This window comes from Lathyrus oleraceus, chromosome 5 (assembly GCF_024323335.1).
Source record: "Lathyrus oleraceus cultivar Zhongwan6 chromosome 5, CAAS_Psat_ZW6_1.0, whole genome shotgun sequence".
NCBI classification, from domain to species: domain Eukaryota; kingdom Viridiplantae; phylum Streptophyta; class Magnoliopsida; order Fabales; family Fabaceae; genus Lathyrus; species Lathyrus oleraceus.
The window spans coordinates 52,568,547-52,582,030 of record NC_066583.1 but is presented as its reverse complement, the minus strand read 5'-3'; the positions used below and the strand labels follow the sequence as shown (position 1 = coordinate 52,582,030).

The 13,484-nt window shown below is 37.7% G+C and overlaps 2 protein-coding genes across 2 annotated transcripts; both read right to left on the bottom strand.

Moving 5' to 3' along the window:
- Positions 1–772: 772 nt before the first annotated feature.
- On the bottom strand, positions 773–3,225 carry LOC127083891 (uncharacterized). Its single transcript, XM_051024248.1, has 2 exons — positions 2,122–3,225; positions 773–1,754 (listed from the first exon to the last, which is right to left on the bottom strand). Exons 1-2 carry the CDS (start codon positions 2,745–2,747, stop codon positions 1,019–1,021), a joined length of 1,362 nt encoding a protein of 453 aa, XP_050880205.1. The 5' UTR covers positions 2,748–3,225; the 3' UTR covers positions 773–1,018.
- Positions 3,226–5,284: 2,059 nt separating this feature from the next.
- On the bottom strand, positions 5,285–6,596 carry LOC127078677 (uncharacterized). The gene is made up of 2 exons (XM_051019110.1): positions 6,099–6,596; positions 5,285–5,329 (listed from the first exon to the last, which is right to left on the bottom strand). Exons 1-2 carry the CDS (start codon positions 6,594–6,596, stop codon positions 5,285–5,287), a joined length of 543 nt encoding a protein of 180 aa, XP_050875067.1.
- Positions 6,597–13,484: the final 6,888 nt, after the last annotated feature.

Here is a 13,484-nt window from a genome sequence, read left to right as displayed (position 1 = left end):
CAATAACTATTATAATTAACATTTCAACGACTATTATAATTCAACACACTATGCATTTCGACAAAATTATGTCAAAATTACTATATTGACACAACGAATTACATTCTCTAACATAATTGAGTACATCAAAATTATATTATATATTTCAATATAATACTTCTATGTTTGAGTACATCAAAATTATATTATATATTTCAATATAATACTTCTATGTTCCGTCCGTTAACCAATTTCCTAGTAGATGTTATTAGCATTTGCCTTTATTTTTCATTATTTTGATTATGAAACAATGCAAATTTTATGATGCTAGTAAATTAATCCAATAGTGAAAACAAGTTGTGCATGGTACAACACATGCATCACTTGTGAACAAAGTCTATCCACAAAATAATTGTACCATCGTGACCTTTTATTCCAAACAACATTTAGTGCATGTTTCAATTAGCAGTAAATTTATCTTAATTTCAATAAATAGTTCATGACTTTTCGTAATTTTAGCAAGTCTAGTTCACACACTTAAGATAAAAAGACACATCCTGCACTGTAATAGCCTCACATGACGAACTTTACTTCAAAAAACCTTTTTGCGAGCTATCAATCAAGTAAGAGAAAGATAGATATTACTGGCAAAAAGTACTTACAACTTAAGCCTTAGATGACTCAAGGAATCAAAAATACACCACAAAAAACAAAAGAAAAGCACACAACCACATGAGCTATGAGTCAGTGCAACAGTAATTCTAAAGAAGAAAAAATTTGAAATTGTTAAACATAACAAAAGCTTTTCTTGATTTCCCATAATTAACAAAAAAAAAGAGGATAGAAAATCAATGAAAAGCCACACGTGATCCCACACAACCCCACTCTAACATAACACACCCCATTCCTGTACAGCCTGTAAATTGTTTGTTAGTACTAGTAAAAATAAAATGCCTCACTCAAACTGAACAACCCCATAAAAAATTCGAAAAAATAAAGATAGGGCCAGCAAAAGCATGAAACGACATAGACTTCATATTCATCCAAGTAAATCCATTTGCTGACAAAGCTCTTTTCTTAACCGTTGAGAGAATAGCCTGCAAGCATCCACGCTTAAATCAACGGCTGCTGCTAACGCTACAAAAGCTGCAGCATCCTCCGTGCAATTCACGTGCGGCACACTCACCTCCACTGTGGGTTTGCTGCACCTTCCTTCTCCCTCTATACTCGCCGACATAACAAACCCTCTGTACATACAATAAGGCCAAAGCCCGTAACCATAATCACCACTTCCTCTCGGACTACACACCGGCGAAGTCGCACTTCCCGGCGTAGCACGACCGTTTGAACCTCCTCCGCCGCAACGGCTACTCAAATCGAGAACAAACTTCCCTCCTTTCGTCAAACTCAACGTTGACTCCGCAATGACTATCCCGCCGGCACTCATTCCACCGTTGGTTTCCGGCATAAGCTCAAACCGGTAACCAAGACCATCGGAGCCGCCACGCTCACGCCATGCTTCGAGTTTCCCCCAGGGCTTCCAGGTACCATCTCCAGGACGTAGAATAAGCCATGAACCGGGGTTGGAGCAGCTAACCCGGTCCGAACCGGGCGAAGCAACGAAAGGTGTCACCATTGAAGCAGCGGCAACCGGCGAACCAGAAAGATCGTGAACCGTAATGGACCATCCCTTACGCTCCTTCCCTGAACGCTCACGTTCACTTCCGAACGAACTTAACCAGCCTCTAGAACTTCCTACTTCCGATTGCAACGATCTGAGACGAAACGGAATAACCGTCACGTTAGCAAATTTTTACAAGATAAAACAGACACTCAACTTGCAACAGAAAACGGTTAAAGATTGAGAATGTTCAAATCCCTAAAATTGACTCCTAAACCACTTCTAAAATTGAACTAATTCAACGATGTTAAAGTGTGCATTCAAACTTTCAACTATACAAGATATTGATATTTTCAATTTTCAATTTACTATTCAACTTTAACTTTTCATTTTCCCTATCCATAAAGAGTAAAGTATAGAATGAAGTGCGCGAAATGCGTTAACACGGTGAAGGCGGGTAATGTCTCTATCTCTACCTAAAACCGTTGTAATGAAAGATGAAAATCATCGAGTCAATTTACCTAGAGCGTTGATTACGGTCACCACTGTTGTTTCTGAAACTGAACTTGCACGTGAATACAGGTTGCGAAATGTTGCCTTGGATCTGAAAAACTTGCGGACTACACTCCGGCTCGCCGTCGAACCGGAAAACAAATCTAGGATCAGGTTCAGCTTTAACATTTAGATGAAACTGCGCAGAAGCGCCTTTAGCATCCTTTCCAACCGTAATCCATCCATTGTGAAACACTGTTGCCTTGGCCACAGCTCCAGAGAGACTCAACGGAACAGAGACCTTCCCGAGGAGTCTCCCGGAGTTAACACCACAGGTGGTACCACTTCTGCCGGTATAGATCGAGATTTTAAGGCAGAGTTTCTTAACGAAGATTGATTTTCCGGCGAGTTTATCGAGATCAGCTTTACTTAGATGGAAAGTTGCGGCGATAGGTTGAATCTGTGAGTCCGGGGAGTGATTTTCGTGAGGGATGAAAGGAACTTGAGCGGATTGTACAGGGAAGTTGTTGAGTTTGATTTTGCAGAAACATGGAGAAGAAGAAGGATGAACGACGGAGCGAGCAGCTTTAGAAGCAACCGGAATTTTGAGGGCGAGATTACCAATGGTGAGACGGACGAAAGGACAAGGATCCATAGCAAAGGAATTGAGAAAGAAAAGAGAAAAGAGTGTTAATTGAGGAAATGTGGAAGTAACATGATGTGCAGTGAAAGTGTGTGTTTTGGGTAACGGAAAAGGAGGAAGAGAATTGAAGTGGTTGAAGAGGTGAGAGAGATAACATAAAAAGAGTAAAGAAAAAAAAGAAAGAGGGTAGGGTGATGAGGGTGGAAGACAGCTGGGTACAGCTAGGGGGTGTCGTTAGAGTAGTGGCTGGGGAACCTAAGTTGGCGGTATCTGTTGCTATTGAGTTGAGGTGAGGTCCTTTACTGGGCTCCACTCTTTCTTATATTATCGCCATTCATCCTACTGTTTTACTTAAGATGCAGTCCATGGATTTTGTTTTTTCATTTGAATTCTCGTTATTGCCCTTGGCTTTTTCTATTATTTTTGTTACTAGTTAGTACAGAGTAGGGGTAAAGGTAAGGCAGAATGATACGCATCTGCCACGCCACACGTGGAGTTGCTCTTCATTATGGTTGCCACTCAACCAATACACAACCATCAAGGTATTGTATAGGGATTGGTGTGGGATGCGGATAGTATTCGCGTTTCTAAATTTTAATGTCATTTGATCTATTTACTTATTTTGGTTTATAGTATTTAATTAGACTTAGTAGTATCTTTTTTAGTTTAAATTACAATTCAAGATAAAAATAACTTCCTTACATTTTGAGTATACAAAATTTAGTGTTGAAATAAGTCCTAACATTTAAAGGGAGGTTGAGGGAGGTTGTGATATGGTATATACTTAAAATTTGATTTGATCTGATCTTACTTTGTTTAGTAAAGATGTTAAATTTAGTAAAATGTTAAATTTAATTTCTCAAAAATCAAATATTAAATTCCTTTAAGAGTTTATTTTACTCTTGTTTTACTTTTATTTTATTGAAAGTACTTTCATGATTGGTGGATTATATAATTTCGTGATCTTTTATTTAATGCACTTTCGTAACACCCACATATAATATACATGTCTAGAATACATATTATACATAGTGTAAAACTGGTACTGAAATACATAAGTGCCTAGCAGCACCATGTACATATACAGCTACATGTCCAAAATAACACAATATGGCATAAATGTACATAAGAGTGCCCAAAATAAAACTACGGATATAGATCATTAGACAATGATCTCAAAAATGTCTACACAACGGAAGAAAAGCCATCAGTCCTCAGGTAAGCAAGGCATCACTCTATCTTGCCCTTACCCTTATCCTGCTCAGAACCACCTGATAAATAATCAACAACATGGGGTGAGATAATAATCTCAGTGGGTTCCCTATCTTATGGGTCCACTCAGCTCTACAGGGTTTCCTAATCGATGTTCAGCTCATATCCAACTCAAGTCAACAAGGGAATGAAGACTTGAGCGATGGGGAACTAACTTGCAATTGTATGGCAACATGCATCTGAGTTCTCATAACTCAACCACGGTCATTATTCAGATCACAAAACATCAATTCCCGAACGGACTTATGTCTAAGTCAGGCCCGGTTCATGCATGCTCGTATGATTCGACTTTCGCGGTGGATATCGGATCCTCTATGAGGCTTAATCCCCAGTTCAAACGACCGTCACCCGTATGGGACTCTAACCCACTTAGGGTATCTTTCACCGTATGGGACTCTAACCCACTTAGGTGTCCACCTTTCCCCCATGTCCGCCATGGTTGGGGCTCAAACCCAATTGAGGCTCGAATCATTGGTCCCACATCCCAATGCTTACACGTTTAAGCATACCAATAGAGATGTGTACCATCACAGAAAACACACATTCTGAATACATGATCGGTTCTACAATCATCGGTTCCACGAACCATAACAAAATTCATTAATCATAGGTGACTTCATTCACCACAATACACAACAATAACATGGCATGTTCCATACAATGCGTCTCGTTCTCAATCATGGCAACAATTCGTCCACGACCTCCACATAAGCGTCGTACGAATGATTACCGTATTCTCACATTATCTAGAATATAAACCTCACTCATGACCTAATTTCAATCCTAGGTTAACTCACTAGATTCATCATGTAATTTTCACCATTAACATGTATTCAACATAAACATAGCATCACAATTGATTAATGGATGAAAGAATGCATTTAGAAACACTTAGAAAATGGATTTTGAGGTTATTAACTAGAGTCAATCGATTGGTTGGGGAAGCCCAATCGATTGGTTCCACTCACGTTTCTGTTTTTTCAAAATTTGCTGAGTGTCAATCGATTGATCCTGAGTGTCAATCGATTGGTCCTGCAAAAAATTTCCACTATTCATAAACAAAAGGTTTGTGCAATCGATTGACATGCAGTGTCAATCGACTGGTCCTGTAAAAATTTCATTTTTCTGCTAAACTACAGGCTGTCAATCGATTGAAAACAAGGGCCAATCAATTGGTGCACACACATTTTCATTTTTCCACTTCTCAGAACACCATTTTCCTCTGTAACTCCATTTCCAACCAAACCCACACTCATTCTTCCAACACATCCATCTTACTACATGCTCACATACACATGTACAACAAGAACCCCAAGTTCAAACTACAAGGATTTCAACATCATAACATAACCATAGCAAATCATATTATCATACCAATCACCAAACACATCAAGACACATGTTCATGAAAATCAACAAGAGCAAGAACATATTCATCTTATAGCATGGATATTCATGATTTATCTAACATTCTACAACCCTAACTTTTCTAGAAACCTAAAGTTTCTAACTAGAACCCACCTCAAGAAATTGAAGAGGAGAAGTTGTTGAAGATGAGATGAGGATGAAGATGATGGTGTTGGTTCCAAGTTTCCCTTCTTCTTCACTAGCCTTGTTTTCCTTCGTCTCTTAAGCTTCCTCTTTCTTTCTATGCTTTCCTTTCTCTCTACTTATCCTTTCTGATACATAGAAAAGAAAATGGCAAGTGGTAGGTAGTATAAGACACAAACATGTGGTGGTGAGTGGGTCAAGGTTACTAACAAGTGGCCATGCTTATTTATGTGGTTAGGAAGTGGTGAAGTGGTAGTAACAAATATCTCAAGTGGCACTAACTTGTAATATTTGTTCTACCAGAGCTATTGACCCATTATTAGTGTTACCAAAATGTCTAAAAGTTCAGTTCCAAATAATATTAATTAAGTTAACCTGAACTCACTATTTGCTCTATTTATCCATATTGACAACTTTTAGAGCACATAGGAACTCAGTTGATCTCAATTAGTAGGAATTTAGGAATTTAAGGAAATACGGGGTATTACATCCTCCCCCCCCCCCCCTTAAATAAAAATTTGTCCTCGAATTTAAATATTACCTGGAAGAGATGAGGGTAAGCTTCTCGCATTTCTGACTCTAGTTCCCAGGTGGCGTCACCTGGGTGTGTTTCATCCCACTGAATCTTAACAAGAGGAATCTCCTTATTCCTTAACACCTTAACTTCTCGTCCTGTAATGCAACTTGGTAGAGGTTCGAAAGTCAGATTTGCTTCTACTTCTACTGAATCTGAAAGAATAGGCTGAAGAGAATCTGGAATGAACTTCCGGAGTTGAGATACGTGAAAAACATCATGCATTTCTGATAGAGAAGGTGGTAAGGCTAATCTGTATGCTACTTCTCCAATTTTCTCTATAATCTGGTATGGCCCTATGTATCTCGGACTTAGCTTCCGTGACTTAAACGGTCCTTTCAGTCTCAACCTCGGGGTCACCTTCAAAAATACATGGTCACCTTCATCAAATTCCAATGGTCTTCTCCTGTGATCCGCATAGCTCTTTTGGCGATCATGTGCTTTCTTTATCTTATCACGGACCATCCTTATCTTTTTCATTGTCTCTTGAATAATCTCCGGTCCTAAGATCCTTTCTTCGCCAACTTTTGTCTAACATAAAGGTGTTCTACATTTCTGTCCATACTGTAAGACCCCAATTTTTTCCCTAAGATCCCTCATGGCATCATAACATTTCATTTGCATAGCCTCAAGGATCATTGAGCATCTTGGTTCCCTTTACCTTTGGATGGGACTCCTTGTGAGTGATTTGAGATCACCAAGCATGTTTGAATTGTATATCATTGTTTTTCTCATTTTGTTTACTAACCAAAAGCACAAAAATATGTCACTAACATCTTTTGTTTGTAGCTTGAGCAATCACAAGGTCAAAAGCTTCAAGGAGGTCATTGGTACAAAGACATGGTCAAGAGGAGGTGAAAGCAAGCATGGTAATGGTTCCCAAAGCTCTCATCCATCAAATATGCCTCCCTAGCATCTCAATTCATCATTTTGATCAAAGCAAGTCAAAGGATTTGAGGTTTGTTCTTCAAAGAAACCTTAATTCATTTGTGCACTACAATGCCTTGCTCATGAAGCAACCTCAACCCATGGTCAAATACAATCAAGGGAAATTATTTAACTCTTCATTTCATGCATATTTTAACTTATTTGAGTTCCCTCAATCATCAATTCATCAAGACATGAGTTGTGGACTTAAGAAGTTGATCAGTCAATTCATCTGACTATTTCGAAATGCACTGAGACCTAACTTTTTATGTGTTGGTCAAATGGAGATGGTTCCAAAGTAAAATATGTTCTTAAGGACAATATGAACAACTTTAATGTTCATCAAAATTTGATTTGAAGCTTGGAAGACCATCTGCCATTCCAAGACATTATAGGTTATTTTGACTGAAACCCTAATTTTAGGTCAACTTCCCAAGGACATAACTCATTCATTGTTTATGATTTTGAGTTGGGATCAAATGCATTGGAAAGCTTAAGATGTCTATTTCAAATGTTATGTTGAACAAAATTTCAAAATCGCAAAGGAAATACATGTGATAATGCAAGACATTATAGGTCCTTTTGGGTCAAAGGCATTAAAAGTAAAAAAAGTCCAACTTCAAGTGCCCATAACTTCTTCATCAAAAATCCAAATGATGCAAAATTTAAATCCATTTTGATTGAATTGAAAATATATACAACTTTGATGTTGGAGGTTTTTCCATTTGAAGCTTTCATCATCAAAACAGAAGGGCTTGAAAGTTGGCCAATTTTAGAAACCTTGCCTTGACATGTTTTGCACATCACACTTTAAACTCAAATTTCATAAATTTCCACACTCCAAATGAGTTTTTGTCCAACATAACATTTGTTCCTCATATAAAGACCTTTCCAACCATTACCCATATGCCTATGCTTGGATTTTCTAAATGGGACTTTCGAAGAGATGATTATTTAGGTACAATTGGAGAATTCACTTGAAATCTTGTTACATGAGCATTTGCCTTGCAAGCTACACGTCCAATTCCCTTTGGCTATTGCTCAGAGTTCATTTGGCATTGTTTTTGGGCCTTGTGCATGATCATGCAAGCCCATGCAATGAAGCTTCACATGCCTTGCACACGGATCATTCCACACTTTCCTTGCCACTTCCTCTATAAATAGAGACTTCATTCCCTCCATTTCACACGCCTAATTCAACCTGAAATGCTGCAGAAATCTTTCCCTAACCATCACTAGAGAAGCAAATGCATTTTCTTCAAAAAAATTCAGATCTAGAATTCAGCTTCATCTGGTTGTATTCTTAGATCTAATGCTTCTAGACCTTCACCATACACTTCATTGAACTTCTCTTTTGATAAAGCAAGGTTTCAAGCTCAAATCACCAGAACTCAAGCTTACATTCCAACTGGTATTTCCTTCGATTCTCCTAATCCATTGACCTTTTGGCTTAGATTTTGTGTTGGCTGAAATCCTCTCAATAGAGGCATCATGTTTATGCTTTTAATTTTTGCAATTCATTAAGTTCATGATGAACACCAGATTTTTCATCTCTGATTTCTCACACCATGGAGGTCTAGAGGGAAAAAGGATGGTACAGGGATGATGTACATCATCCCAGCTTTCTATTGATGTATAGATCGCTCGATTTGGTTGAGGTTTTAATTTCTGCAATTTGGCCGGAAACTGCAAGCTCACCGGAGAAGACGGTGGCTCCGGTGGCTTCATCATCTCCAGTTTAAATCTGGACCGTGTGATGGTGTTTCCAGATTCGATCCCAGACGTCCATTGTTATGACTTTTATTTCTTTTCCCTGTGCGTGCATTGACCAAAGACCACCATAGGCGCGCGCCTTAGGAGCGTGTGATCTGCCAACTCAATTAATGAGCTCAGATCCAACGCTCCTTATTTTTTTGCTTTTTTTATTTTCTGATTTTTATTTTCTTTATTCCCTTTTATTTCAAAAAGTCATATCTCTCTCATTTTTTATCCAAAAAATATGGGACCAATTGCATTATTTCCCAAATAAATTCTAGTTTCTATTTCTGATTTTTATTTTTTTTTATTTTATCATTTGATATTTTTTGTGAATTTTCTCTTTTCTGGTTATTTTTATTTCATTTTAAATAGTTTTTGATATTCAAAAAATACAAAAATATTTTCCTAACCTATTTGAATGATGATGGATCTATGAAAAATATTCTCATCAATTTTTGAATTGATTTGAGATTTATTTGAGATTTTAGTTCAATTAGGTTATTTTTATTCATTTTTAATTGATTAAAAATAGTTTATGACTTTTAAAAATGCTGAAATTTTTTTGTCAAACTTTGTTTGACCTTGTTGAACTTAGGATAAATCACTTGGACCTTTCAAGGTTGATTTGAAGTGATTTTGAAGTTTGACCTTTCTTTAATATTTTAATTCAAGTTTATTTTTAATATTAAAAAATGCCAAAAATATTTTATTCTTTTCTTGACTTCCAATCTTCATCTCACTTCTGTGTTTGATTGTTTGACCTTGACTTTCAATGTTATTGGTCGACATATGAGGATTGGTACATGATGTTTCATTTAATGCACTTTAATTTTGTCATTTTCCATTTCTCTTATTCATCATCTTCTTCTTCTTCTTCTTCCTTTTGATCAATGAGTTGAAGGTTGATAAGTTAGCATTGATTATGGAGATTTACTCTTCCTTGATTCAAATCTAATTCATCTTGATCAATTGATCAAGTGAATGGCTTTGCATTAAGGATAGGTTGTCTTTTAAATCATGCAAAAGGCTTAAACCAATACAAGATCAATTTTCTTCTCCTTTTTGGCATGGCAAGTTGTTGGGACTTGGTTCACTAATTAAGACTCCTAACTTGTGTTTGTTGCCTACATTATTATTGACCGGCCTCAGATAGTTGTGACTTCTACATAAGTCCAATTACGATTGCTTAACATAGCGCTAAATTTGCCTTATGGCACACTAACTACTAACACTAACTATTGACAATTAACATTTACTTTATGCAATTTCTTCATGCAATTTACTTTTATGCAATTTACTATTCTTGCACATATTATCCATTTGCTTTTCTATTTGCTCATTTGAGCACATGTTTATGTTAATGCCATTTGCCTCTTGCTCACTTGAGCACATAATTGTGTATATATTATTTTGCTTGTGTTTTGTTTTGATTATGGTGAACCAAATGCAAAGAAATGGACTTAGTTTCTAGGACTTTCCCTATGCAAAGAAATGGAGAATTGGACTTAGTTTCTAGGACCTCCCTTATGCAAAATTGGAGTAAAAGGATCTTAATGATGGAGAGGGGTTAGAATGACCAAATCTCTAAACTCACTCTTGTCCATTCTTGTTTTACTTCATGGAACTTTTGATATGTGTGCTTTTGTGCTAGGAGTTCCCATTTGAGCTTAATTGGAGGACCATTGCCATGTTCATCTAAGTGAAAGAAACAAGATACATTGAGGATCTCTTATGAGACTTGTTTGATTGCTTATGCTTTGTGATTGCTCATTCCAAAGGATGGGAGCTACTTGGATCATCAATATGATCTCAAGAGAGGAACTCCTTATGTGGTTCATTTCTTTCCCTTTACCTTTTTGCTTTTGCTTAGGACTTATCCCTTCTTCTTCTTCTCTCCACTCTAACCCAAGCCAAAACCTTTTTGTGCAAACATTTCATTTGTTTTCAACATTAGCAACTTAAGCCTTATGCTTTTGATTCTCAAACTTTCTTTTTATAATACTTATTTTGAATTGAATCTTTAAGTCAACCTTGACCATTTTGTATATACTTCTAATTGGTAAATATAACCCATTCAAATTTCTTTTTGTGGTTCCAATGGCCACCTCCTTAATCAACTTTTCATAACCTTTAGCTATTAGGTTTGAGTTATCCATGAGGAAGATGTAATACTCACCTATATCCTTAGTGATGGACAATGAGTCTTCCATGCTTTTTATAGGGTTAACCCCTCACTAGCATGTTGAAGCTATCCTCACATGGTGGATTTGTGGTTTGGTTGAGTTTTCTCCCTTTGATAACAAAAGACCTTAAGGCTTTTGGACCAATTAATTCACCAACTTGTTTTGAGATTTTTACCCCGAACTACGAGGTTTTGATCCTAATCTTTTTATAAGATGGTACGTAGGCAATGGGTTTATCCATTCAAACACAAAATGTAAATAAACTTGTACATTCTTTCCTCATCTCTTTGATCATGTTTGCACAAATAAATTTGTCACACAACAACAACCTTTGCAACAAGTATGAAAAGGGCTCCCTAGGAGTACCTAGGATGTTTTGGGTGCCTAACACCTTCCCATTGCATAACCAACCCCCTTACCCAGATCTTTGTTTCTTTTACTAGTTTTTGTTAAAACTATTAGGTTTTTGTTCGCTTTCTAACCATTCCTTTGGATAAATAGAAGTGCGGTGGCGACTCGACTTGTATGATTTACCTTGGATTTAGTCAATATTTCTTATGGTAACGAATACCCCGCTACAGAAAAGTGGCGACTCTACTGGGGATAAAACCTAGTGGGTTTTCCCAACTTTTCATGCTTGTTGTATTGTATTGTTTTGTGACATATTTTTTGTGCAATTTGGGATTACTGTATTGTGTGTAATGATTGATTTGCTTGATATTAATTCCTTGTATGCTTGGTGATCTTTGTGAGATGAGTTCTATACCCGGACTCGAGTGCACTTAGGATAGGAGAATGGCATAGTCTTGTTGACTTGTGTGGAGTTATTCCTTAGCAAGTTGACTTGCAAGTCCATTCACTTGGTGGAGGTCATGTTGGGATCAATAATGTCACACAAGTAAGTTGTGGTTAGACGTTACTCTTTCCAATATAGACCTTAGAAGCCAAGGACCTTAGTTTACCAAGCCCATCTTGGCCTATTCTTAGGATGTAGTGCGAAGGTCGTTCAAGTGTAAGATTTGATACGATTGTTACGCGATACTGCACTCATAAGAGTCTCTCTTGAGAATATTTTTGGAATACGAGTAGTCGTTTCTCCGATAATATCCAAAAGATGGGATGATGACTATGAGAACCTCTTGTAGAACATGTTTGGCAGGTTTAAACCCTAGTACACTCCCTTTGGGTGGTTCTTAACCTAAACTCCATGCTCGTGACTTGTAACAAACCCTTGATTCATGGTTGATCCGTTCATGTATCCTTAATATCAATGGAACTTGGGTGTTGATAAGGTGTAAACCATAATCCACCAAAATGGATGATTGATATTGAGGATAATATGATCCATCCCATGACCTTTGTTTGGTGTGCTTTGCTTGATCCTTGAGTGTGATTGTTGCATTCATGCATTCATGCATTCATGCACCCATTTGCATCCATATCATCATTAATGAAGAAGATTTTCAAGGAACTTAAGGGGTTTATTTGCAAAATTTTCAGACATGGAAAGACAAAGAAGGAATACAAAGAAGTACAGCTTCAGACAACCAGATTTGAAAGAGTTAAGGAATCTGACATCCTATGTATTAGATCCCTTGGGTTTCAAAGCTCGTTTTGGGAAGCTTCTTCCTCTTCTGACTACTCAAGTGGACGAAGGATTGATGAGCGTATTGGTGCAGTTTTATGATCCTCTGTACCGTTGCTTCTCGTTTCCGGACTTTCAGCTTTTGCCTACCCTTGAGGAGTATGCTTATCTAGTGGGTATACCTATCCTGGATCAGTTGTCGTTCAGTGGCTTGGAGAGTATTCCTACTTCTCAAGAGGTAGCGGACATGTTACACATAGACGAATCTCTGGTTGGTGCTCATATGACTACCAAAGGTGGAATTCGAGGTCTCCCTTCTGAGTTCCTTATTGCTCAAGCTACTGTTTACGGGAAGGCCATGAGTGAGGACGCCTTTGAGGCCATATTTGTACTTCTCATCTATGGGTTAGTATTGTTCCCCAACATCGACAAGTTTGTGGATATGAACGCTATTAGGATTTTTTCTGCTCTTAATCCCGTTCCAACTCTGTTGGGTGATACCTATTTCTCTTTGCATATGAGGAATGCAAAGGGTGGTGGCGCCATTGTGTGTTGTTTGCCTCTGTTGTATAAGTGGTTTATTTCTCACTTACCTCAGACGGTCGCTTTCAAGGAGAACAAGGGATGTCTACGGTGGTCCACGAGACTTATGTCTCTCACTAATGATGATATCTCTTGGTACAACCGTGTGTATGATGGTGTGCAGATTATCGACTCTTATGGTGAATTCTCCAATGTACCTCTTCTTGGTACATGTGGTGGGATTAACTACAACCCTGTTTTGGCACGTCGTCAGCTTGGGTTCACCCTAAAGGATAAACCTAATAACATTTTGTTAGAGGGTGTGTTCTTTCAGGAGGGTAAAGATCCTCAAGGCTTGAAAGCTAGGATGGTCCGCGC

Excerpts from the sequence above, each read along its gene's own strand:
- LOC127083891 (XM_051024248.1), bottom strand. The coding sequence starts at position 2,747 with ATGGATCCTTGTCCTTTCGTCCGTCTCACCATTGGTAATCTCGCCCTC. Across the intron at positions 1,755-2,121 it reads GACCGTAATCAACGCTCTAG|ATCGTTGCAATCGGAAGTAG; the intron begins GTAAATTGACTC and ends GTTTCGTCTCAG.
- LOC127078677 (XM_051019110.1), bottom strand. The coding sequence starts at position 6,596 with ATGGTCCGTGATAAGATAAAGAAAGCACATGATCGCCAAAAGAGCTAT. Across the intron at positions 5,330-6,098 it reads CTTACCCTCATCTCTTCCAG|TTTGAACTTGGGGTTCTTGT; the intron begins GTAATATTTAAA and ends AAATCCTTGTAG.